The 26,058-nt window shown below is 37.2% G+C and overlaps 1 protein-coding gene and 15 non-coding genes across 16 annotated transcripts; all 16 read left to right on the top strand.

Annotated features, from left to right (window-relative positions):
- Window positions 1–4,152: 4,152 nt before the first annotated feature.
- Window positions 4,153–8,922, top strand: LOC120330153 (dipeptidyl peptidase 2-like). Its single transcript, XM_039397002.2, has 9 exons — window positions 4,153–4,446; window positions 5,102–5,238; window positions 5,441–5,604; window positions 5,720–5,920; window positions 6,201–6,381; window positions 6,527–6,703; window positions 6,799–6,942; window positions 7,466–7,614; window positions 8,358–8,922. The coding sequence occupies exons 1-9, from the start codon at window positions 4,257–4,259 to the stop codon at window positions 8,452–8,454; spliced, it is 1,440 nt and encodes a 479-aa protein (XP_039252936.2). The 5' UTR covers window positions 4,153–4,256; the 3' UTR covers window positions 8,455–8,922.
- Window positions 8,923–16,815: 7,893 nt separating this feature from the next.
- Trnap-ugg (transfer RNA proline (anticodon UGG)) lies at window positions 16,816–16,887 on the top strand. Its single transcript has one exon. It is a non-coding gene; the product is annotated as a tRNA-Pro (tRNA).
- Window positions 16,888–17,386: 499 nt separating this feature from the next.
- Window positions 17,387–17,474, top strand: Trnay-gua (transfer RNA tyrosine (anticodon GUA)). Its single transcript is given in 2 exon segments — window positions 17,387–17,423; window positions 17,439–17,474. It is a non-coding gene; the product is annotated as a tRNA-Tyr (tRNA).
- A 16-nt stretch (window positions 17,475–17,490) lies between these two features.
- Trnap-ugg (transfer RNA proline (anticodon UGG)) lies at window positions 17,491–17,562 on the top strand. The gene has a single exon. It is a non-coding gene; the product is annotated as a tRNA-Pro (tRNA).
- Window positions 17,563–18,062: 500 nt separating this feature from the next.
- Window positions 18,063–18,150, top strand: Trnay-gua (transfer RNA tyrosine (anticodon GUA)). The gene is given in 2 exon segments: window positions 18,063–18,099; window positions 18,115–18,150. It is a non-coding gene; the product is annotated as a tRNA-Tyr (tRNA).
- Window positions 18,151–19,148: 998 nt separating this feature from the next.
- Trnay-gua (transfer RNA tyrosine (anticodon GUA)) lies at window positions 19,149–19,236 on the top strand. The gene is given in 2 exon segments: window positions 19,149–19,185; window positions 19,201–19,236. It is a non-coding gene; the product is annotated as a tRNA-Tyr (tRNA).
- Window positions 19,237–19,746: 510 nt separating this feature from the next.
- On the top strand, window positions 19,747–19,818 carry Trnap-ugg (transfer RNA proline (anticodon UGG)). The gene has a single exon. It is a non-coding gene; the product is annotated as a tRNA-Pro (tRNA).
- A 1,037-nt stretch (window positions 19,819–20,855) lies between these two features.
- Window positions 20,856–20,943, top strand: Trnay-gua (transfer RNA tyrosine (anticodon GUA)). The gene is given in 2 exon segments: window positions 20,856–20,892; window positions 20,908–20,943. It is a non-coding gene; the product is annotated as a tRNA-Tyr (tRNA).
- A 366-nt stretch (window positions 20,944–21,309) lies between these two features.
- Window positions 21,310–21,381, top strand: Trnap-ugg (transfer RNA proline (anticodon UGG)). Its single transcript has one exon. It is a non-coding gene; the product is annotated as a tRNA-Pro (tRNA).
- Window positions 21,382–22,690: 1,309 nt separating this feature from the next.
- On the top strand, window positions 22,691–22,762 carry Trnap-ugg (transfer RNA proline (anticodon UGG)). The gene has a single exon. It is a non-coding gene; the product is annotated as a tRNA-Pro (tRNA).
- Window positions 22,763–23,263: 501 nt separating this feature from the next.
- On the top strand, window positions 23,264–23,351 carry Trnay-aua (transfer RNA tyrosine (anticodon AUA)). Its single transcript is given in 2 exon segments — window positions 23,264–23,300; window positions 23,316–23,351. It is a non-coding gene; the product is annotated as a tRNA-Tyr (tRNA).
- A 366-nt stretch (window positions 23,352–23,717) lies between these two features.
- Window positions 23,718–23,789, top strand: Trnap-ugg (transfer RNA proline (anticodon UGG)). The gene has a single exon. It is a non-coding gene; the product is annotated as a tRNA-Pro (tRNA).
- Window positions 23,790–24,299: 510 nt separating this feature from the next.
- On the top strand, window positions 24,300–24,371 carry Trnap-ugg (transfer RNA proline (anticodon UGG)). Its single transcript has one exon. It is a non-coding gene; the product is annotated as a tRNA-Pro (tRNA).
- Window positions 24,372–24,871: 500 nt separating this feature from the next.
- Window positions 24,872–24,959, top strand: Trnay-gua (transfer RNA tyrosine (anticodon GUA)). Its single transcript is given in 2 exon segments — window positions 24,872–24,908; window positions 24,924–24,959. It is a non-coding gene; the product is annotated as a tRNA-Tyr (tRNA).
- A 450-nt stretch (window positions 24,960–25,409) lies between these two features.
- Window positions 25,410–25,497, top strand: Trnay-gua (transfer RNA tyrosine (anticodon GUA)). Its single transcript is given in 2 exon segments — window positions 25,410–25,446; window positions 25,462–25,497. It is a non-coding gene; the product is annotated as a tRNA-Tyr (tRNA).
- A 366-nt stretch (window positions 25,498–25,863) lies between these two features.
- Window positions 25,864–25,935, top strand: Trnap-ugg (transfer RNA proline (anticodon UGG)). Its single transcript has one exon. It is a non-coding gene; the product is annotated as a tRNA-Pro (tRNA).
- The last annotated feature ends 123 nt before the right edge of the window (window positions 25,936–26,058 follow it).

The raw sequence follows: 26,058 nt of genomic DNA on the forward strand, positions 1-26,058 counted from the left end.
AGTTCGAGTGTTTTCACGTCGAATATCAAAGTTATCGAATCCCTTTTTCGATTTCATAATCGGCATAACAGACGATAAAATATTTGATGAAAGAAAACAAATGAATAAAAACTGATTATAGAATCAGGAGAGCAAACAAAACTTTAGGTATGGTTTATAGCGTACGGAATTTAAGTTGGAAGGTTTTGCCAAAAAAAGTGGTACGTGTTCACTCGTCTAAAAGTATTAAATTAATACGAGAAAGTAAGAATCTTGCGAGAAACGTTAGATAAATTACATTGTAAATAACTAAAAAAAATGAAAAAAGTTACAAAAAAAAAAATTACGTACATACAAGGCTCAATTCAGAGATGCGGGAAGAATTGAGTTTTCTGCTGAAGATCGTCGGTTTGAATGTGAAATAAAGTATTTGAAAGTCATTACTATTAGAAGTTATTGAACCACGGATAATAGAAAAGAGAGAGAATTTGTCAAACCAAGAAAAGAATATATGCATACAATATACATATACAAATATTAAATGAACAGATGTTTTCGGTACATGAATAAGTCAAGCGTCGGTTATATGAGTACGAGTAGCATTTCTCGGTGTCTCCTATAGTGCACCGTGTGTATCGTGTAGGCCTACTATGATTTGGCTACTGTTTTCACCAATCTCACCACGCCCATTCTTTATGCAACTCGCGAGTACAGCAAATATCACTTGCAAAGCATTATAATATGTCTGGGGATGAGCAATATAGAATACCGAATCCGAGGGATCCAATACCAGGATTCGGTTCCCGCCGTGCGTCAATATTTGTATTTCGGATTTCTAATTATATTAGCGACGAGAGTTTTCTCTCACAATGAAATCTTTCTCGTTTGATTGTACTTGCGTTTTCTGTGAAAGGAACGGCAAAAGAGGCAGACATCATACACCGTATTCCCAGCTTGCATAATCAGAACGCAAGGACGGCGTTATTGCACCTTTTTGCGTTTTACAATTCCACTATCTAGTTTGCTTATAATAATAGTTATAATTGATGCCGACTTAGGGTCGATTTTCCGATTACTCGTTTGCAACAATCTTATTTTTTGGAATACGTGAAACATTCTTTAATTAAAATAAATGGCTTTTTGTGGCCTTCGAGTTGTACCAGACGTTAGGGTTAGATGATAAAACATTATTTGCGATTAATTCAGATTAAATTTTACTTTCCACGGCACCCCGTTTCCGAAAATACTAAGTTATATCGCAAAACAAGTCGTTTTGTTCCATTTATTTTGCACTCCCAATAGAATACTTATTTTTCGGAATTCAAGTCACCGATGAATCCGTTCCTATCGCCCAAGCTCGACACACGTCTGGTCGAGTATCGGGCGGTATTTTAGTCGACGATAAATTAAAAAAATTGTTACAACGATAATAACTGAAAATTGAGAATTTGCAATAGAAATGAATTTGTCCCAAGATAATATTTTACGAGTCGTGCTCGCAAAAAATAAACACGCTAACATACTTGATTATAATTAGAGCTCGACCCAACCAATATCACTTTTTGACGCCGATACCGATATATCGGTCAACTGGTGGCCGATAACCGATATCGCAATGCCGATATTATTGAAAATCATATTTTGAGCCACGCTTTCATGGTGCACCTTGTGAGTCTGTAGTTTCATTTTGATATTTGTAATCATGGCAGTAAGACTTTTATTTAACTAACTTTAGCTAATGCTCAACAAATGTTATTCTGTAACTTTTCCTGCTACTTCAATATCAGTCTAGCTATTTCCAGGAAAAAGAATTGTTAATCAGACGTTTTTAAATATAACTATGGACATATGTTAAGGGTAATAAACAATTATAAATTGATATATTTTGAAGTGAATCGTGATAATGATCTTTTGATATTGTGATAGCATATGTGCAGTTACATGTGAAATTTTTATTAACTTTGTTTCCAGAGACTCCCAATACTTTATCAATATATAGTCAATAATAATGGATTAAGTTTTTATTTTGTAATTTTCAGCAAAATGATAAACAACCATCAATATTATAGACAAATCTGTTAGGGGAAGGTGGGGCACGTTGGGACATGGGGCACAGTGGAAAATCAGCTCTCACATTAATACTATATTCGGAATCCGGTCCGCGGTTTGATGTTTCAATCCGCCCTTCGATGAGTTACAACGTCCCTGCAAACGGACAGCGGACGGGTAGAGCGACGCAAGCTATGAGGTGAAATTGGTTTTGGGGGGTTGAAACTAAAATTTCACCGTACCAGTTTTTTCTTTTTTCTAACTTAGCCTTAGTCACCCTTTAACGTGACAAACCACCGTCTGATATCTTTCAGCTATAGTCCACTGTGAAATATTTATAACGTTGGCGAGTGGATGGGCCTTCCGAATTTCGCCGTTGGATGATCTGAAGATATTTGTTGATTATGGGGAACAATGGACCGGGGTTCAGTGGGACATGCCCTACATGGCACAATCCGACAGTGTTTGATACAACAAGTGCTTAGAGACCTAGAGATGCGTTATATTTTTATGTAACATTATGGTATCTTTCAACTCATGGTCCAATATGAAATATATTCGAGAATCAAAAATATTTCCAGATTTAGATTCGGATAAGAAAATAATTTAATTTGTAAGCGAATTTTTTGGTGAAATATCTGAAATATTTCGGTTGAACATTGATTTTAAAAATCTTAAATCTTTAAATTTGAAGTCTCCCTGTCCTTTAGACGATTATGCTGATTGATTGCTTATTTTTAAGGGCATACTTCGTTGAATTTTAACAGAATGACCCATTGTGCCCCAGGGTCTGTCCGAATGTGCCCCACAAGTGGGGTACAGTGGGACACTTGACAAATGTTTTTCAAAGCATTTTGGTGGTAAGATGTGTGTCGAAAGGGAATTTCTTAGTCGGTGAATAAAAACTACATTTACCCCTCTCTGCATTTATCCCGCAAAGTCATATGAATGTGCAGAATAAAGGGCTCGAAATATGAAAAAGAAAAAAAGTGTCCCAACCTTCCCCACTTTCCCCTACCTCAGAAATTCAAAATTGAATTTGTGAACTGACATTATTGCTTTGAGCTACCTGTACCATGTTTTTATGACTACCAACTCACCAGCTTCCAATCGGTTCTATATATAGAACCACCGTTTAATGCTATTACTAAATTTGCCTTTTTCTCATTGTGTACTCTCTCAAAAACGTCACTTTATAAAACGTCATTGTTACTCCAGATAATAACTTTTCAGTTATGACCATGCATGAAATGGCTAATCATAAGACACCGGGAATTAGGAGAGACACCTTTATAACGAGCTCTAATTATAATTGATAGTCGTTAAATTTATTATACACTATTAATTAACGCGCCCTACCAAGTGCGCACCCGTTGCGGCTGCATAAATTGCAGTGACCTTGGGCTGGACTGTGTGTTTTCTGCCGCTCTCACCTTAATATTAATTTAATGTTTATTCGTTGTATTTCACAATTTAGTACTAAAGTGTATAATGCGCTGTTTATTTTAAGATATAAGTATTTTGGGATCACATAGAATTTGAACAATTCAAAGCAAAAAGTAATTTGTTGAAATTTCTATATTTCATTGTCCTGTTTTGTAACGAATAAAATCCAATGCTCATGATATTTTCAATTAAATACAAAGGTAGTAGGTGGTATATTCACAATTTTGCTTTTTAAAAATTGTAATCCATCAATGTGGTGGGAGAATTCCCACATTTGAATAATAACAATAAAAATAGGATAGGATTCGGTATTCTGGATTCGATTTAGGTATTCTAGAACATTCTAGAATAGTAAATTATTCTTTATTGCCCATCCCTATGTAGTACCATTTACTTACTGCATGTGTACCAGATGCATTTACTATCACGAATTTTACCACCAGCAATGTACTTTCGCCAAATTGGTCACATGATCGTCACATGATCTAGCCGTTTGTATGATCTTATATGCCGTAGTAAATATGAAAAAAATATTGCCTGTTCATTCTTATACCCAAGGAGAGTAGCCTACATGTTATAACGGCTTACATACCGGAACATTCGAATCACGTCACGCCTCTGTCACACCCATCATATGACAACTATTCTATTGGCAGCTGGTTGTGAGTTTTTTGCCGGTTTTCTGATTTTCATTCTCATAGGCAGTCGCACATATCTGCAGGTGTTACCATTGTTTGTTTTTGTTGGTTTGTCAGTTCTGTAATTAGAGAATTTCTGTTACAATGGATATTTTTTTTTATTTGTTGGTTCTATCGGTTCTTGGAGTGAATTCCCAAGTGATTCAATTCACCAAGGACATAGCTCAGGATGAAGCTCCCAAATTCACTGAAATGTATTTTGATCAATTCGTTGATCATTTCAACTTCAAATCGCATGGAAGCGCAACATACAAACAAAGATTTTTGATAACAGGTTGGTCATTTTTTCAATCTGATCATCAGTATACATGTATGTTGATACTGTAATGGTAATTCATATTTGACATGCAGATAGGGTGGACCACTGCATTTCAGCATTTGGTTAATAATTTCATCCAATTTTAAAAACCCTTGAAACTGATAAACATTCTATCATTCTTAAATGGCTGTCAAGATTCAGTTTGATGTTTTTGCTGGTACCTATTCCAGTATTCAAGTCTGTATTTTGAAGCCGCAAGCCGTTTCATCATTCATCCTGTATTTTCAACTAGTCTGGAGCAGAAATTATGGGGTCTGGTATGTTATCACAACTAATGAGGGCCGCTTAAATATAAGGATGGTTGCCCAAATTGCTGAAATGTGCAGATGTTCATCTGATATTGGGCATGCTACTTCGTTGAAAATAAATTTACCAATCCAGTATATCAGTATATGGGGCTTTATATGTTATTGACAAACAAATATTCCCAATACAATATATCTTATTCGATTTGCAAAATCATGATTCATAATTGTATATGGCCTCCTATCTCTCAGTGGCGGTTACATTTGGTGCAAACATAACTACTAAACTTACCATTCCAATATGAATATTCCCAATTCAATGCACTAGATTCAAATTGTCAAAATTATCATTTCTCACTATACAGAACAATACATGAAGGAAGGTGGACCAATATTCTTTTATGCTGGAAATGAAGGACCAATTGAAGGATTTCAAAAAGCTTCAGGATTTTTGACAGAGCATGCTCCAAAGTTTGGGGCATTAGTTGTTTTTGCTGAACATGTATGGTGTTATTTTAAATATTTTTTCTTTCCAAGATGACTTCAATTACATTTTCTTTATCTTTTTGTTGTGAATATCTGAAGTGAAGTTTATGGTTTACTCTCAACTTATAAATTCAAATATTTAGTTACACTGTTCTCCACAGTTAGACTGTGGGTGTTGAATCATTCCTATAAAAAGTTTTATCAATTTCATTTTGCAGAGATATTATGGAAAATCGCTTCCTTTAGGAGACAAGTCTTTTATGGTTGACAACCTTGGATTGCTGACTATTGAACAAGCACTTGCAGATTATGCGTACTTATTAAAATATCTCAGATCAAAATATTGCAGTAAGCCTTGTCCTGTCATTGCTTTTGGAGGAAGGTCAGTAATAAATTATATGGTACATGTCCATAATATAAAATAATAATTTCTTTTTACCCATTTATTTCTGCAGTGATACAGATTTTAAAGAATAATAAAGTTCCATATATTTCAGCTATGGCGGTCAACTCGCTGCTTATCTGAGATTCAAATATCCTGATTTGATAGCAGGATCACTCTCTGCCAGTGCTCCCATTTATTGGATATCTGGACTTGGGGATCCACATGGATTTTTTAGGTCTGTTACAGATCAATTTGCAAAGTCAAGCCAAATGTGTGTGAATTTAATAAAACAGGCATTTTCAGAAACACAAAAGTAAGTTTTTTGTATGTCAGTCTCATTACCTATTCACACTTTTTATATCCATAGTATTGATTACAATAAATTGTTTTTTCGATTATATCCTACTCTTGATAAATAGATGAATTATCAAAAACTGGTCACATGCTTTTAGTCAATATTTGCTTTACATTAACCGGTTGAAAAATTGTTACACTAAAAATTTGCGAACAAAGAATTTACTGCAAGTCATATGACTTTTTCCAATGATGTCATTCATGTATGTTATGTACATAAATTTTATTTTTGTTATCAGGATGGCTGATCAAGGAAAATATGCTGATATTTCATCAAGTTTTCACACATGCAAACAAGTCAATTCATCTACATTAGATCATTTATATAAATGGGTCCGAAATGCATTTACATCAATTGCAATGGTGAATTATCCTTACCCTTCTGATCTACTGGGTCCAATGCCTGGTCATCCTGTAGACGTAAGTTACATCTTATGATAGACAATGGTTATGCAACATATTGCAGAGCTGCCTCCTTTTACCCGCTAAAAGTATGTATGATGTTTATAGCTTTCATTTTTTATATTTTCTGTTTCATATACATATCTTAATACTTGCTATTCAGGTCGCATGCTCGAAAATGACATCAGCTTCAAATGTAGTAACAGGTCTGGCCAATGCTGCTGGTGTGTTTTATAATGCTACTGCAGTTACTTGTTATAATATTTTCGAAGATTTTGTTGATTGCGCTGATCCAACAGGTTGTGGTCTGGGAGACACATCCACTGCTTGGGATTATCAGGTCTGTATTTATCGATGGATGGTTTCATGCTTTTATTTCTTAACATAATGAATCTGTTATTGACCAATGGGTAAAACATTTTTCAATATTTACAGGCTTGCACAGAAATAAATCTCCCACAGGGAAGTACTGGAAAAACGGATATGTTTCCTCTTCTCCCACTCACTCCTGAAATGAGAGCTGAATATTGTCAAAAGAAATATGGAGTAACACCGAGAGTGGATTGGCTTGATGTTCAGGTCGAAATTTCATATAATTTCCAAGTTTTACTTATTTAACTTTTTTAAACACAAACACACTCAAATTGCTACCTTAGTCATATAATCTGATCAGGCACTAAATGGACTTATGGATTGTTTGCATAATCGGTTTCACATTTTCTGTTTTGAAAATACTAGAAGACTACAATAATTACTTTTTTGTACTAGCCCTATTGTACTTGATATTTCACCCAATTTTTGATGTTTTTCATAATTCAGAGGCACATTTTTATATGACAGTTGATACAATTCGTTGAACATTTGACTGGAATTTTGTTGACAATATGGTCATATTATTCATGTATTTGAAATTTGCTTTCTTTTGTTATCTTATCTTAGGTTCAGGTGCTTGTGGCATAGTGTGATCCCAAATTGGTTATCAGACTTTGTAGCTCCGGTTTGTTTAGTGGAGGTTTGGAGAGCAGTTCACTGTTTTGTGTTAAACATTTATAACTTAATTGTGAATAATTACCAGCTATGCATATTGCTATTCTCTCTATAGTTTTGGGGAGCTAATATTTCGTCAGCGAGCAACATAATTTTTTCAAATGGGGATCTTGATCCTTGGGGACCAGGAGGAGTTCATACAAGTCCTGCACCTAGCCTTGTTGCTCTCGAAGTTATAGGGGGTGCACATCATCTTGATCTGAGGTAAGATTATTTGTGGTATATCCTTCGGATGAATTTTGTTTCTTCCATCCTGCATTCTTTGCACTTTTGGGTCTTTATGTTGTCTGGATTACAGGATTTATTACTTATCGATCTTTAAAATCGGTAAGTATGTTGATAGGTATTTGTCTGTTTGTCTGTCTGTTAGATGCACGCGATATCTCGCGAAGGCGTGGTTGAATCTGTCCAAATTTAGCATGTGCATTTATCATATCTCGGACCAGAAGCCTATTGATTTTGGATGAATTAGGTTGTATAATTAGCAAGTTATTAATTAATTAGTGATGGGACACGCGGTGTCACTATAGAGTCATGAAACGAAACCACAGTTTCGATCGATAAGTCTTCGGTCTCCGACCGATATTCTCGTTTATAAGTTGCAACCAAAGTTTACATCACGAAAGCTGACAAAGTGGGATAAAATTGAAATTTTAGTAATTATAGAAGTATATTGTGTGTGATACAGAATTTTATCACTGTGTCTGAGCATATTTAATATTAATAATTGAGAAAGTATTTGGTATATTTTAATACGGTGACCGTCCATTTGAACCTATACATTCGCACAGGTTCAATCTATATGAGGGTGCTAACATCCATGGGTTAGGGTTAGTATGGGTTCAAATATCCGCAAAAAAAAATTCCATTGGTGCAATAGTGTGCAGGTGCAATTGTCATGGGTTCAAATGTAATGGAACCATTTTAATACTGTATAATTATTTTAGGAGTTCCAATCCCAAAGATCCACAATCTGTCATTGATGTACGTAACCAGGAAGCTAACATTATTATGCAATGGATAACTGATTTTTACGAAAGATAAGATGATGATGAACTGCCACACAAAACAGATATTGAATTATTTACTTGAATCTTTTGTGATTTTCCACCTTTTCATATTATATTTAAATTAATCATTTATACCAGTGTTTCATCGCACTGTCAATATCCATATCTGAATAGCCGGATCGATCTCGATTTCAAATACCTCAGATTAATCTATTTTGCAGCAATTTTATGGTGAAAATAGCAACAGAGCAGTAAAAAATGATTGTGATTATGTGAAAACAATAAAAATCCATTTTTAAGTAATTACTAATTTCCCAGCTCGCATCAAATATGAATTTGTACCCTACAAGCATCAGTATATCCATTTCATGTTAATTATTTTCCAATGCTTTTTCTGAAGCTTTATAAAATCTTGTGCATGCTGGTGAAATAATTTTTTTTGCAGTCGAATGTACCTTATTCTGATTTTTCATAATAAATGCAATAAACTAAGTGCAATTTACATTTTATGACATGTTGAGTGTTGACTATGATTTGAGATGCCATCAAGTCTGAATGCGGGCTCGGCGGTGTGGAGCATATGTGAGCGGATTGCTGGACTTTGGCCACCGTAGGGTGGTCGGATTCTTCGTTCACCATCAAGTCCATGCATCTTGAACAAATAGCTGGATAACTAATCTCTTACCTGACATGGACTGTAAACCGGACATGAGGCTGCGTTTCGCCATGTGATTTAGCCGTCTCATCGGTTTTATCCCCTCCCGGGGTAAACGTGTAAATTTAGGTGAGTGAACACGTACCACTTAATATATAATAATATAAGTTTATTTCGACTCCATAATCAGCATAACAATAAAACGATTGATAAAAAAAATAAATAAAAACTGATTATGAAATCAGGAGAGCAAACAAAACCTTAGATAAGATTTAAAACGTACATAATGTATACAGGATGGAAGATTTTGCCAAGAAGAAGTGGTACGTGTTCACTCACCTAAAATAATGGAAATATTTCACACGTACCCACACGCACAACCATACAGAAGTTATAAATTACATACGGGTAGTTGAAAAAAAATAAATAAATAAAAATTACTTGCCACACCACATTAATAAATTTATAACCGTTACCACTGCTGAATTGATAGATTTTATAAATGGGAGTGAACAGTAGAGAGAGAGAGAGAGAGATTTATTTCGTCAACCAGAAAAAAAAACAGTCATAATAATAAATAAATAATGGCTATAAAAAAATACGCTTTTTTCGGTATAGACTGGAAGGAGCGATACGACCATGCGGTCATCGAAGTCAGCCCCCTCCAAGTTTACGCTGATAAATTCACAGTAAAATATGATTATTAGAAATGGTTGAAGTTCACGACACAAAATTTAAAAAAACAAACAAAAAAAATGAAGTGAATAAAAGTAATTAATTTTTTTTTCCGTGAAATCAATTTTCAAATGATGAGATTTGTGAAATGAAACAGTTTGGGCAGATTTTCAACTATTACACTATTATTTAAAAGTGAGGAGTAAGCCCCACAAATAAAAAACAATTTTGGCTATTGGACTACTATACTCAAATGTAAATTTGAACACATAACAATTGTTCGAATAAGCAAGGAGCCAGCCTTACATGTACGAATAAATTTCAGTAGATAAAACAACATGGTACTCATGTAAAACAATTGTTTCAAGAGAGGAATCAACCTTACAATGAGAATATCGGTCAGAGACCGAGGACTTATCGATCAAAAGTTAGGGGTCCCCAAAAAAGAGATAAACTTTAAACTTCTTTTGGCAATACCTTCCATCTTATATTCTGTACGTTTTAAACCTTATCCAAGGTTTTGTTTACTCTCCCAATTACATAATCAGTTTTTATGTATTTGTTTTTATCAATCATTTTATCGCCCTTTATGCTGATTATGGAGTCGGGATAAACTTATCCTATACTGTGACAGTCTTATAAAATGACATCAGCCGAATTTTGGAACATTTGATGTGCCTTTATTTCTCCTTGATTTTGTATAAAAGGCCGAATAGCGAATGAACTCTTCTTGGTTCGATTCCGAAGCTTAGTAATATATGAAACACTGGTCATACCATTGCAGGTATATACCGGACATCAAAACGAAGGAAGTTTTATAATAAGTACAACCCGGTAGGCGCCCAGGATCACCGCTGATAATTGAGGCCCCCACTTAAGCAACCGGTTGTCAACCATAGAGACTTGAGAATCTTCATCGGCGGCGCGATTAAGTAAGTGGGCGGGTTGACAAAAAGGCCAGTTAATTTGGTAGCTGCACGTTTTGTAGACATACTCGCGTGACTGATATATGATGGATAAAAATTAAAAAAAATAATGATTACTAAAATCCCTAAGGCTTCTCCAGTTTATGTAGTATCGAGATCAAGGACGGACGACTTGTTGGAAAGAGTATTTTTTCGTAAGGAAGGTAGCGTTCTTGGAATTTCAATTGGTTGGCAAGAAAACGGCGAAAAAAATGGAAACTTCACAACGATCGGCGCGTTATTCCTTGCTACCGTGGAATGGAAACCTCCATTTGGACTTTCTATAAAACGCACATTACTAGGGTGACAGGATCACCCATCTGTGGAATTTCATCCAGATTGCTGCAGCCGTTTAGACACTACATCTAAACAGACAGACAGGCAGGTTGTCTGATCATGTATTTTGTTTTTTTTCATGTTACATCTCAATTTATGAACTTCAATTCAGGCGCAACGCCTTCACAGACGTGTGTCTTTCGATAGCTCAGTTGGTAGAGCGGTGGACTGTGGTGATAGAAAGCTGATATCATAAGGTCGCTGATCGATTTCTTTTTAATAACGAAATCTTAATAAATTTATTATGTCTGCAAAGACTTTTATTATATTGAATATGTCGTTGTGAACATCGCCTTTGGTTCAAATCAGGGACGAGTTGTCAATATTGTATAACTGCCTTCATAGAAGTGTGTCCTTCGATAGCTCAGTTGGTAGAGCGGTGGACTGTAGTGAGTGAAGACTGCACAGAGTGGAAGTTGTGAGCATCGAAAGCGTGTCGGGGGGCCATGGTGGGAGTTTTCAACTTCTTGCCCCCGGCAGTGCTGTGCAACTCATCGCCTTGGGTGAACATCGAGGGAGCTTCGTAGGCCGAGTTTCTGCGCCTGCTGGCGCTCAACTTTAATAGGAATCTAAAGATCGCTAAATACACCGATTAGCTAATCAGCAGGCAAGGTATTCGGGCATTCGAGGTTCCCTCAGAGCTCTGTACAGCTCTGGACTGATTTGCCGTTTGACAATTGTTATTATTAGGTAAATTAGGGCAGTTGAGATTAGTTACTTGTTCGTGTTGCTCTATTCTCGTTTGTTTACATTATTCTACTAGTACCCCGATCAAGCATGGCAAGTGGTTTAACTTCTGATCTCCCCTTGTATGCTACTGTTCTCGTAGGTGAGCGATCCGTGGGCATATATTCTTGCCCCTTTAAATCTTGTAATCTTGATCTTGCATCCCCGTCCCTTTTACTAAAGCACTGGAACGTTATGCACTGGCGTTCCGGAATAATAAACTTTTCTTGCACTCGTTGCAAGAATTATAATTCAACCTCCTCGCAAAATTTGACTTGTCATTGATAGTTGATACCGGTGCAAGGGGAAAGGATGTCTCGTCCACGAATCGTGTGTCCCATTTGCTCACTCGGTTTTTAATTCTCTCGTTCAAGGTAAGTCCATTTAAGACGTGTAAAAAAGGGAAAAACTGTTCCCCCTGATGGCGATTTCGGAGTGGAGATTTCTATTACTACGACTAAAATCTCCGTTCCCTTCATTTACAATGGCATAATAACCCCATTTCTTTGCCCACTGCCCGTGTGTCGTAAAAGAGCTCACCGGTACAGCAAATTAAGATCTCGCTGTATAGACATTTCCTGAATGTACACCGGCTTCCGCGAGCAAAACTTTCGCTGGATCCGGTGTGCGGCAGGTGTTCTAGGTGGAAATGCAGGGATCAAAAAACCTCATACCTGTAAAATTCCACTGGATAGCCTGCCGCCCGGGGTGCTCTCTCTCGCCACACAATCCATCGGCACCTGTTCCAATCATAGAGTTCTCGTCGACCGAGTCGGGCTTTTCAGCTCGATCATTGAGTTCTCTTGTTTTTCCCATATCAGAGCAATCTGCATCCAATATTTTCTTATCTTCTGCAGCAACTTCTTTTTTAGGCTCTCTTCCTCCTATTTCTCCTGCTTCCTCATCTTTACTTAAACCAATTATTTCCATTTCTCACATTCTAAAAAACCACCCCACCTTTATCCTCCCTGGATTCAAAAACTTATTCTACCTTCAAATTAAAACCGTAAGAAAAAATCTGTAACTTTTTATGCTTCCTCTTCATCCTCGCCCGGTTCGCCCCGACAAACCCCATTGACGCTGGCTACACCAGAACCTCATCCCCGTAAAGTAAAACCCTCATACCCTTCCTATGCACTTAAAGACTCCTCCCCTCGGTCAAATCCGACCTACAATAAAGGAATTTCCCACTAAATGCGCCTCCAGGCCCGTGCGCCGATATGTCAATAAAGGGTGCTCCCGAAGTATGCGAACCAAGATGGCGGACATCGGAACGTAACATGGGTAACAGGTTAGGGTTAGGCGATAATTTTTTCCAATTTTCCTTAATTTAGTCCTATTATCAGTTCGAAGACTAGCCAAGAGCCTCCCGTAGTATTCATACCTAAAATTATGGCCTTACCCTAACCTAGTACACATATTACATTCCGATGTCCGCCATCTTGGTTCGCATACTTCGGGAGCCCCCAATAAAGACTCCGAAAGGCAGTCGTTGTTGTCTTGGCTGCGTACGGCATGGGACGAAGCTTTTCTCCGAGCCGAACCTGATCCACACTTATTCACTGTAGATAACCCGCCGCCCCAAAGCCCTGAGCGAGTAATTGAGATCGGGGAGTCTTCAAAAAATTCCGGTTCTTGTTGTCGGGATTTTAACGGACCATGTCACTCAAGATATGATGTTGTCGTATCTGCGGTCTCTGGTCCGACCTCACCTAGTCTCGTGGTTGAGCCCGAGCCCGTGGTCACCCATATTCCGGACCCTCCTGTGGTTGCAAAAATTATTAATGAGCCACTCTTACCCCCACGCTAACCATGACAAATCAGAGCTTAATTTCTGCGCCGGATGATCGCCAGAGTTCATCTCCTCAGGAGGGTGTGGTTTTTTGGTGTTTTAAACCAGAAGGAACTGCGTCAAAAACTGTCTCGCTTGGTGGATGAATCCGTCTTGATGTCCTCACCAGACGAAGCGTTCGTCCATCTTGAGGGGCAATTTGAACTTTCATCTACCCTTGCCTCTGTTTTTCAAAATACCGGACGCCGACCCCCAAATTGTTATTCACGTTCAGCCCAGAAACGGGCCAAATCAAACCAATTGAACGGCGAACGTGGTTATCGGCCGGGGTTCGGTCTTCAATTGAAGGCGGCTTTCTTGCGAAATCAGAAAAGCACGGTTTAGGTCGATCATCGAGGAAAAACTTGGTGGTCTGCAGTGCTCATTTCATCCTCGATACTAGAGGAGAAATATCGCACTGGTTGAGGCGGTGGGGCGAGTTTCGAGACACGGGGAAGACACTTTCCTGTCATCTGAAAATGACTGAAAATGTTGTTGTAAACCTCAAGCGATCGATTGGATCCTTGGTCTAGTGGTATGGTTCTCGCTTTGGGTGCGAGAGGTCCCACGTTCAAATCCCAAACGGGCCCTTGCTTTTTTATCACTACCCAGTCTGAACCAATGTCCCATTTAATGACTTCTCATAATTCAGACAGAATGTCTGATCATGTGTTTTTTTTTTTTGTATCAAACATCATGCGTTTTGTTTTTTCATGTTACATCTCAATTTATAAACTTCAACTCAGGCGCAATGCCTTCATAGACGCGTGTCCTTCGATAGCTCAGTTGGTAGAGCGGTGGACGGTAGTGATGAAAACCTAATATCCATAGGTCGCTGGATGCTGGTTCGGCTCCGAGGAGCTTTTATAATAATTAAAATTTTCATTTTAAAACAATATATGATTTGAGTTTCACCCTTCCTCTGTCTTACGTAATATATCGCAATGTTTCTATTTCTCCATTTCAATACTATCTTATGTGTCAGTCCAAAATACCTCAATGTCTGCATAGAGTTTAAATATTTTAAATTGTCGTTGTAAACTTCGAGCTTTTAATTGGCTCGTTGGTCTAGGGGTATGATTCTCGCTTTGGGTGCAAGAGGTCTCGGGTTAAAATCCCGGACGAGCCCTCGCTTTTGTATCACTACCCAGTCTGAACCAATGTCTCATGTGCGAACTTCTCATAATTCAGACAGAATGTCTGATCATGTGTTTTGGTTGTTTCATGTTAGATCTTAATTTAGGAACTTCAACTCAGGCGTAATGCCTTTATAGACGTGTGTTCTTCAATAGCTCAGTTTGTAGAGCGGTGGGCTGTAGTGATAGAAATCTGATATCCATACGTCGCTGGCTCGAATCCGGCTCGTAGGACCTTTTATAATAAATAACATTTTTAATTTTTAAAACCAATATATGATTTGAGTTTCACCCTTCCTCTCTCCGGTTTTCTTTTTTTCGTATTATATATCAATGTTTCTATTCTCCATGTCAATACTATCCTAAACGCTGAGATAAATTTTATAATAGATAAAATTTGTAATTTTTAAAACAATATATGATTTGAGTTTCACCCTTCCTCTTTCCGGTTCTCTCTCTTTCGTATTAAATTTCAATTTTTTTATTTATCCATGTCAATACTATCTTAACCTCTCAGTCCAAAATACCCCAATTTCTGTATAGAGTTTGAATATTTTAAAACCAAGGCTGAAAATGTCGTTGTAAACTCTGGCTTTCGATTGGCTAGTTGGTCTAGGGGTGTGATTCTCGGTTTGGGTGCGAGATGTCACGGGTTTAAATCCCGGACGAGTACTCGCTTTTGTATCACTACCAAGTCTGAACCAATGGCTCATTTAATAATTCCTCATAGTTCAGACAGAATTTCTGATCATGTTTTTTGGTTTTTTCATGTTAGATCTCAATTTAGGAACTCCAACTCAGGAGTAATGCTTCCGTAGACGTGTGTCCTTCGATAGCTCAGTCGGTAGAGCGTTGGACTGTAGTGACAAAAAGCTGATATCCGTAGGTCGCTCGTTCGAATCCGGCTCGAGGGACCTTTTATATTAAATACCATATTTAACTTTTAAAACAATATATGATTTGAGTTTCACCCTTCCTTTCTACGGTTTTCTCTTTTCCGTATTATATATCAATGTTTCTATTTCTGCATATCAATACTTTCCTAACCTCTCAGATAAATTTCATCATAGATAAAATTAGTAATTTTTAAAACAATATATGATTTAAGTTTCACCCTTCCTCTCTCTGGTTCTCTCCTTTTTGTATTATATATCGATGTTTCTATTTTTCTATGTCAATACTATCTCAACCGTTCAGTCAAAATACCCCAATGTCTGCATAGAGTTTGATTATTTTGAAATCAAGGCTGAAAATGTTGTTGTAAACTCCGGCTTTCGATTGGCTAGTTGGTCTAGGGGTATGATCCTCGCTTTTAGTGCTAGAGGTCTCGCGTTCAAATTCCTAACGAGCCCTCGCTTTTGTATCACTACCCAGTCTGAACCAATGTCTGATGTGAGAACTTCTCAAAATTCAGAAAGAATGTCTGATCATGTGTTTTGGTTTTTTCATGTTAGATCTCAATTTAGAAATTTCAACTCAGGCGTAATGCCTTTATAGACGTGTGTCTTTCGATAGCTCCGTTTGATAGAGCGGTGGACTGTAGTGATAGAAATCTGATATCCATAGGTCGCTCGTTCGAATCCGGCTCGTAGGACCTTTTTTAATAAATAACATTTTTAATTTTTAAAACAATATATGATTTAAATTTCACCCTTCCTATCTCCGGTTTTCTCTTTTTCGTATTATATATCAATGTTTCTAATTCTCCATGTCAATACTAACTCAACTTCTCAGATAAATTTCATATTAGATAAAATTTATAATTTTTGAAACAATATATGATTTGAGTTTCTCCCTTTCTCTCTCCGGTTTTCTCTCTTTCGTATTATATATCAATGTTCCAGATAAATTTTATAATAGATGAAATTTGTAATTTTTAAAACAATATATGACTTGAGTTTCACCTTTCCTCTCTCCGGTTCTCTTTCTTCCGTATTATATGTCAAGGTTTCTATTTATCCATGTCAATACTATCTTAACCTCTGAGTCCAAAATACCCCAATGTTTGCATAGAGTTTGATTATTTTGAAATCAAGGCTCAAAATGTCGTTGTAAACTTCGGCTATTGATGGGCTCGTTGGTCTAGGGGTATGATTCTCGCTTTGGGTGCGAGAGGTCCCGGGTTCAAATTCCGGACGAGCCCTTGCTTTTGTATTACTACCCAGTCTGAACCAATGACTCATTTAATAACTTCTCATAATTCAGACAGAATGTCTGATCCTGTGTTTTGGTTTTTGTATTAAACATTTCAATTCATGAATTTTAAATCAGGCGTCATGCCGAAGATATGCACTTCGATAGCTCAGTTGAGAGACCGGTGGACTGTAGGGGTAGAATGCTGAGATCTATAGGTCCCTGGTTCAAATCCGGCTCTAAGGAATATTTTTAATAGGAAGATCTAAGTAAATTTGTTATGTCTGCATAGACTTTCATTATATTGAATATGTCGTTGTGAACATCGCTTTTTGTTCAAATCCGGGAAGATTCCTCACTATTGTATAACTGCCCATTCAAGATCAAATTTTTACTTAATAATAACAATTTCTCATCAATCTGACAGATTGTCCGATCATGTTTTTTTTTCATGTCATATCTCAATTTATGAACTCCAACTCAGGAGTAATGCTTCTATAGACGTGTGTCCTTCGATAGCTCAGTTGGTAGAGCGGTGGACTGTAGTGATACAAAGCTGATATCCATAGGTCGCTGGTTCGAATCCGGCTCGCAGGAGCTTCGACTTTCGATGGGCTCGTTGGTCTAGGGGTATGATTCTCGCTTTGGGTGCGAGAGGTCCCGGGTTCAAATCCCGGACGAGCCCTTGCTTTTGTATCACTACCTAGTCTGAACCAATGACTCATTTAATAACTTCTCATAATTTAGACAGAATGTCTGATCATGTGTTTTGGTTTTTGTATTAAACATTTCAATTCATGAATTTTAAATCGACGTCATGCCGGAGATATGCACTTCGATAGCTCAGTTGAGAGACCAGTGGACTGTAGAGGTAGAATGCTGAGATCTATAGGTCCCTGGTTCAAATCCGGCTCTAAGGAATATTTTTAATAGGAAGATCTATGTAAATTTATTATGTCTGTATAGACTTTCATTATATTGAATATGTCGTTTTGAACGTCGCTTTTTGTTCAAATCCGGGAAGATTCCTCACTATTGTATAACTGCCCATTCAAGATCAAATTTTTACTTAATAATAACAATTTCTCATCAATCTGACAGATTGTCCGATCATGTGTTTTTTTTTCATGTTATATCTCAATTTATGAACTCCAACTCAGGAGTAATGCTTCCATAGACGTGTGTCCTTCGATAGCTCAGTTGGTAGAGCGGTGGACAGTAGTGATACAAAGCTGATATCCATAGGTCGCTGGTTCGAATACGGCTCGAAGGAGCTTTTGAAACAGATGAAATTTGTAATTTTTAAACAATATATGACTTGAGTTTCACCCTTCCTCTCTCCGGTTCTCTGTCTTACGTAATATATCGCAATATTTCTATTTCTCCATTTCAATACTATCTTAACCTTCCAGATAAATTTTATAATAGATGAAATTTGTAATTTTTAAAACAATATATGACTTGAGTTTCACCTTTCCTCTCTCCGGTTCTCTTTCTGCCGTATTATATGTCAAGGTTTCTCTTTATCCGTGTCAATACTATCTTAACCTCTTAGTCCAAAATACCCCAATGTTTGCAGAGTGTTTGATTATTTTAAAATCAAGGCTCAAAATGTCGTTTTGTAGTTAATCAGTCGTTCAAATCCCGGACGAGCCCTTGCTTTTGTATCACTACCCAGTCTGAACCAATGACTCATTTAATAACTTCTCATATTTCAGACAGAATGTCTGATCATGTGTTTTGGTTTTTGTATTAAACATTTCAATTCATGAATTTTAAATCAGGCGTCATGCCGGAGATATGCCCTTCGATAGCTCAGTTGATAGACCGGTGGACTGTAGGGGTAGAATGCTGAGATCTATAGGTCGCTGATTCGAATCCGGCTCGAAGGAATTTTTTTAATAGGGAGATCTAAGTAAATTTGTTATGTCTGCATAGACTTTCATTATATTAAATATTTTGTTGTGAACATAGCCTTTTGTTCAAATCCGTGACGATTACTCACTATTGTATAACTGCCCAGTCGAGATCAAATTTTTACCTTATAATAGCAATTTCTCATCAATCTGACAGATTGTCCCATCATGTGTTTTTTTCATGTTTTATCTCAATTTATGAACTCCAACTCAGGAGCCCATTCAAGATCAAATATATACTTAATATTAACAATTTCTCATCATTCTGACAGATTGTCCGATCATGTTTTTTTTTTCATGTTATATCTCAATTTATGAACTCCAACTCAGGAGTAATGCTTCCGTAGACGTGTGTCCTTCGATAGCTCACTTGGTAGAGCGGTGGACTGTAGTGATACAAAGCTGATATCCATAGGTCGCTGGTTCGAATCCGGCTCGAAGGAGCTTTTAAAACAGAGAAAATTTGTAATTTTTAAACAATATATGAATTGAGTTTCACCCTTCCTCTCTCCGGTTCTCTGTCTTACGTAATATATCGCAATATTTCTATTTCTCCATATCAATACTATCTTATCCTGTCAGTCCAAAATACCCCAATGTCTGCATAGAGTTTAGGTATTTCAAAAATGAACGCTGAAAATGTCGTTGTAAACCTCAAGCTATCATGTGATCCAATCATGTTTTTTTTCATGTTTTATCTCAATTTATGAACTCCAACTCAGGAGTAATGCTTCCATAGACGTGTGTCCTTCGATAGCTCAATTGGTAAAGCGGTGTTGGTAAACCTCCAGATATCATGTGATCCGATCATGTTTTTTTTTCATGTTTTATCTCAATTTATGAACTCCAACTCAGGAGTACTGCTTCCATAGACGTGTGTTCTTCGATAGCTCAGTTGGTAGAGCGGTGGACTGTAGTGATATAAAGGTGATCAGAAACTTAGGCTTTCGATGGGCTCGTTGGTCTAGGGGTATGATTCTCGCTTTGGGTGCGAGAGGTCCCGGGTTCAAATCCCGGACGAGCCCTTGCTTCTGTATCACTACCCAGTCTGAACCAATGACTCATTTAATAACTTCTCATAATTCAGACAGAATGTCTGATCATGTGTTTTGGTTTTTGTAATAAACATTTCAATTCATGAATTTTAAATCAGGCGTCATGCCGGAGATATGCACTTCGATAGCTCAGTTGAAAGACCGGTATACTGTAGGGGTAGAATGCTGAGATCTATAGGTCCCTGGTTCAAATCTGGCTCTAAGGATAATTTTTAATAGGAAGATCTAAGTAAATTTGTTATGTCTGCATAGACTTTCATTATATTGAATATGTCGTTGTGAACATTGCTTTTTGTTCAAATCCGGGAAGATTCCTCACTATTGTATAACTGCCCATTCAAGATCAAATTTTTACTTAATAATAACAATTTCTCATCAATCTGACAGATTGTCCGATCATGTGTTTTTTTCATGTTATATCTCAATTTATGAACTCCAACTCAGGAATAATGCTCCCATAGACGTGTGTCCTTCGATGTCTCAGTTCGCAGAGCGGTGGACTGTAGTGACACAAAGCTGATATCCATAGGTCGCTGGTTCGAATCCGGCTCGAAGGAGCTTTTGAAACAGATGAAATTTGTAATTTTTAAACAATATATGATTTGAGTTTCACCCTTCCTCTCTCCGGTTCTCTGTCTTACGTAATATATCGCAATATTCCTATTTCTCCATTTCAATACTATTTTATCCTGTCAGTCCAAAATACCCCAATGTCTGCATAAAGTTTAAGTATTTCAAAAATGAACGCTGAAAATGTCGTTGTATACCTCAAGCTATCGATTGGCTCGTTGGTCTATGTGTATGATTCTCGCTTTCGGTGCGAGAGGTCCCGTATTCAAATCACGGACGAGACTTCGCTTTTGTATCACTTCCCAGTCTGAACCAATATCTCATTTATCAACTTCTCAATATTAGGACAGAATATCTGATCATGTTTTTTGGTTTTTGTATTAAACATCTACATTTATGAACGTCAACTCAGGCGTAATGCATTCCTTGTCGTATGACCTTCGATAGCTCAGTTGGTAGAGCGGTGGACTGTAGTGATAGAAAGCTGATATCCATAGGTCGCTGGTTCGAATCCGGCTCGAAGGATCTTTTGAAATAGATTAAATTTGTAAGTTTGGAACAATTTATGATTTGAGTTTCACCCTTTTTCTCTCCGGTTGTCTGTCTTTCGTAATATATCGCAATGTTTCTATTTCCCCATGTCAATACTATCTTAACCTTCCAGATAAATTTTATAATAGATGAAATTTGTAATTTTTAAAACAATATATGACTTGAGTTTCACCTTTCCTCTCTCCGGTTCTCTATCTTCCGTATTATATGTCAAGGTTTCTATTTATCCATGTCAATACTATCTTAACCTCTCAGTCCAAAATACCCCAATGTTTGCAGAGAGTTTGATTATTTTAAAATCAAGGCTCAAAATGTCGTTGTAAACTTCGGCTATTGATGGGCTCGTTGGTCTAGGGGTATGATTCTCGCTTTGGGTGCGAGAGGTCCCCGGTTCAAATCCCGGACGAGCCCTTGCTTTTGTATCACTACCCAGTCTGAACCAATGACTCATTTAATAACTTCTCATATTTCAGACAGAATGTCTGATCATGTGCTTTGGTTTTTGTATTAAACATTTCAATTAATGAATTTTAAATCAGGGTTCATGCCGGAGATATGCCCTTCGATAGCTCAGTTGTTAGACCCGGTGCACTGTAGGGGTAGAATGCTGAGATCTACAGGTCGCTGGTTCGAATCCGGCTCGAAGGAATTTTTTTAATAGGGAGGTCTAAGTAAATTTGTTATGTCTGCATAGACTTTCATTATATTGAATATTTCGTTGTGAACATCGCCTTTTGTTCAAATTCCGGACGATTCCTCAATATTGTATAACTGCCCAGTCGAGATCAAATTTTTACCTTATAATAACAATTCCTCATCAATCTGACAGATTGTCCCATCATGTGTTTTTTTTATGTTTTATCTCAATTTATGAACTCCAACTCAGGAGCCCATTCAAGATCAAATCTTTACTTAATAATAACAATTTCTCATCAATCTGACAGACTGTCCGATCATGTGTTTTTTTTCATGTTATATCTCAATTTATGAACTCCAACACAGGAGTAATGCTTCCATAGACGTGTATCCTTCGATAGCTCAGTTGATAGAGCGGTGGACTGTAGTGATACAAAGCTGATATCCATAGGTCGCTGGTTCGAATCCCGCTCGCAGGAGCTTTTGAAACAGATGAAATTTGTAATTTTTAAACAATATATGATTTGAGTTTCACCCTCGTCTCTCCGATTCTCTGTCTTACGTAATATATCGCAATGTTTCTATTTCTCCATTTCAATACTATCTTATCCTGTCAGTCCAAAATACCCCAATGTCTGAATAGAGTTTAAGCATTTCAAAAATGAACGCTGAAAATGTCGTTGTAAACCTCAAGCTATCATGTGATCCGATCAGGTTTTTTTTTTTCATTTTTTATCTCAATTTATGAACTCCAACTCAGGAGTAATGCTTCCATAATCGTGTGTCCTTCGATAGCTCACTTGGTAGAGCGGTTGACCGTAGTGATACAAAGCTGATATCCATAGGTCGCTGGTTCGAATCCGGCTCAGAGGAGATTTTGAAACAGATGAAATTTGTAATTTTTAAACAATATATGATTTGAGTTTCACCCTTCCTCTCTCAGGTTCTCTGTCTTAGTAATATATCGCAATGTTTCTATTTCTCCATTTCAATACTATCTTATCCTGTCAGTCCAAAATACCCCAATGTCTGCATAGAGTTTGATTATTTTAAAATCAATGCTGAAAAAGTCGTTGTTTCGGTGGGCTCGTTGGTCTAGGGATATGATTCTCGCTTTGGGTGCGAGAGGTTCCGGGTTCAAATCCCGGACGAGCCCTTGCTTTTGTATCACTACCCAGTCTGAACCAATGACTCATTTAATAACTTCTCATAATTCAGACAGAATGTCTGATCATGTGTTTTGGTTTTTGTATTAAACATTTCAATTCATGAATTTTGAATCAGGCGTCATGCCGGAGATATGCACTTCGATAGCTCAGTTGATAGACCGGTGGACTGTAGGGGTAGAATGCTGAGATCTATAGGTCGCTGGTTCAAATCAGGCTCGAAGGAGTATTTTTAATAGGGAGATCTAAGTAAATTTGTTATGTCTGCATAGACTTTCATTATATTGAATATGTCGTCGTGAACATCGCCTTTTGTTCAAATCCGGGAAAATTCCTCACTATTGTATAACTGCCCATTCAAGATCAAATTTTTACTTAATAATAACAATTTCTCATCAATCTGACAGATTGTCCGATCATGTGTTTTTTTTTCATGTTATATCTCAATTTATGAACTCCAACTCAGGAGTAATGCTTCCATAGACGTGTGTCCTTCGATAGCTCAGTTGGTAGAGCGGTGGACTATAGTGATACGAAGCTGATATCCATAGGTCGCTGGTTCGAATCCGGCTCGAAGGAGCTTTTGAAACAGATGAAATTTGTAATTTTTAAACAATATATGACTTGAGTTTCACCCTTCCTCTCTCCGGTTCTCTGTCTTACGTAATATATCGCAATATTTCTATTTCTCCATTTCAATATTATCTTTACCTTCCAGATAAATTTTATAATAGATGAAATTTGTAATTTTTAAAACAATATATGACTTGAGTTTCACCTTTCCTCTCTCCGGTTCTCTATCTTCCGTATTATATGTCAAGGTTTCTATTTATCCATGTCAATACTATCTTAACCTCTCAGTCCAAAATACCCCAATGTTTGCAGAGAGTTTGATTATTTTAAAATCAAGGCTCAAAATGTCGTTGTAAACTTCGGCTATTGATGGGCTCGTTGGTCTAGGGGTATGATTCTCGCTTTGGGTGCGAGAGGTCCCGGGTTCAAATCCCGGACGAGCCCTTGCTTTTGTATCACTACCCAGTCTGAACCAATGACTCATTTAATAACTTCTCATATTTCAGACAGAATGTCTGATCATGTGCTTTGGTTTTTGTATTAAACATTTCAATTCATGAATTTTAAATCAGGGTTCATGCCGGAGATATGCCCTTCGATAGCTCAGTTGATAGACCCGGTGGACTGTAGGGGTAGAATGCTGAGATCTACAGGTCGCTGGTTCGAATCCGGCTCGAAGGAATTTTTTTAATAGGGAGGTCTAAGTAAATTTGTTATGTCTGCATAGACTTTCATTATATTGAATATTAAAACAGATGAAATTTATAATTTTTAAACAATATATGATTCGAGTTTCACCCTTCCTCTCTCAGGTTCTCTGTCTTACGTAATATATCGCAATGTTTCTATTTCTCCATTTCAATACTATCTTATCCTGTCAGTCCAAAATACCCCAATGTCTGCATAGAGTTTGATTATTTTAAAATCAATGCTGAAAAAGTCGGTGTTTCGATGGGCTCGTTGGTCTAGGGGTATGATTCTCGCTTTGGGTGCGAGAGGTCCCGGGTTCAAATCCCGGACGAGCCCTTGCTTTTGTATCACTACCCAGTCTGAACCAATGACTCATTTAATAACTTCTCATAATTCAGACAGAATGTCTGATCATGTGTTTTGGTTTTTGTATTAAACATTTCAATTCATGAATTTTAAATCAGGCGTCATGCCGGAGATATGCACTTCGATAGCTCAGTTGATAGACCGGTGGACTGTAGGGGTAGAATGCTGAGATCTATAGGTCGCTGGTTCAAATCGGGCTCGAAGGAGTATTTTCAATAGGGAGATCTAAGTAAATTTGTTATGTCTGCATAGACTTTCATTATATTGAATATGTCGTCGTGAACATCGCCTTTTGTTCAAATCCGGGAAAATTCCTCACTATTGTATAACTGCCCATTCAAGATCAAATTTTTACTTAATAATAACAATTTCTCATCAATCTGACAGATTGTCCGATCATGTTTTTTTTTTCATGTTATATCTCAATTTATGAACTCCAACACAGGAGTAATGCTTCCATAGATGTGTGTCCTTCGATAGCTCAGTTGGTAGAGCGGTGGACTGTAGTGATACAAAGCTGATATCCATAGGTCGCTGGTTCGAATCCGACTCGAAGGAGCTTTTGAAACAGATGAAATTTGTAATTTTTACACAATATATGATTTGAGTTTCACCCTTCCTCTCTCCGGTTCTCTGTCTTACGTAATATATCGCAATATTTCTATTTCTCCATTTCAATACTATCTTATCCTGTCAGTCCAAAATACCCCAATATCTGCATCGAGTTTAAGTATTTCAAAAATGAACGCTGAAAATGTCGTTGTAAACCTCAAGCTATCGATTGGCTCGTTGGTCTATGTGTATGATTCTCGCTTTCGGTGCGAGAGGCCCCGTGTTCAAATCACGGACGAGACTTCGCTTTTGTATCACTTCCCAGTCTGAACCAATATCTCATTTATTAACTTCTCGATATTAGGACAGAATATCTGATCATGTTTTTTTGTTTTTGTATTAAACATCTCCATTTATGAACGTCAACTCAGGCGTAATGCACTCCTGGTCGTGTGACCTTCGATAGCTCAGTTGGTAGAGCGGTGGACTGTAGTGATAGAAAGCTGATATCCATAGGTTGCTGGTTCGAATCCGGCTCGAAGGATCTTTTGAAATAGATTAAATTTGTAATTTTTGAACAATATATGATTAGAGTTTCACCCTTCCTCTCTCCGGTTCTATGTCTCTCGTAATATATCGCAATGTTTCTATTTCTCCATGTCAATACTATCTTAACCCTCCAGATACATTTTATAATAGATGAAATTTGTAATTTTTAAAACAATATATGACTTGAGTTTCACCTTTCCTCTCTCCGGTTCTCTTTCTTCCGTATTATATGTCAAGGTTTCTATTTATCCATGTCAATACTATCTTAACCTCTGAGTCCAAAATACCCCAATGTTTGCATAGAAGTTGATTATTTTAAAATCAAGGCTCAAAATGTCGTTGTAAACTTCGGCTATTTATGGGCTCGTTGGTCTAGGGGTATGATTTTCGCTTTGGGTGCGAGATGTCCCGGGTTCAAATCCTGGACGAGCCCTTGCTTTTGTATCACTACCCAGTCTGAACCAATGACTCATTTAATAACTTCTCATAATTCAGACAGAATGTCTGATCATGTGTTTTGGTTTTGTATTAAACATTTCAATTCATGAATTTTAAA

Source organism: Styela clava, chromosome 12, assembly GCF_964204865.1.
Source record: "Styela clava chromosome 12, kaStyClav1.hap1.2, whole genome shotgun sequence".
NCBI lineage: Eukaryota > Metazoa > Chordata > Ascidiacea > Stolidobranchia > Styelidae > Styela > Styela clava.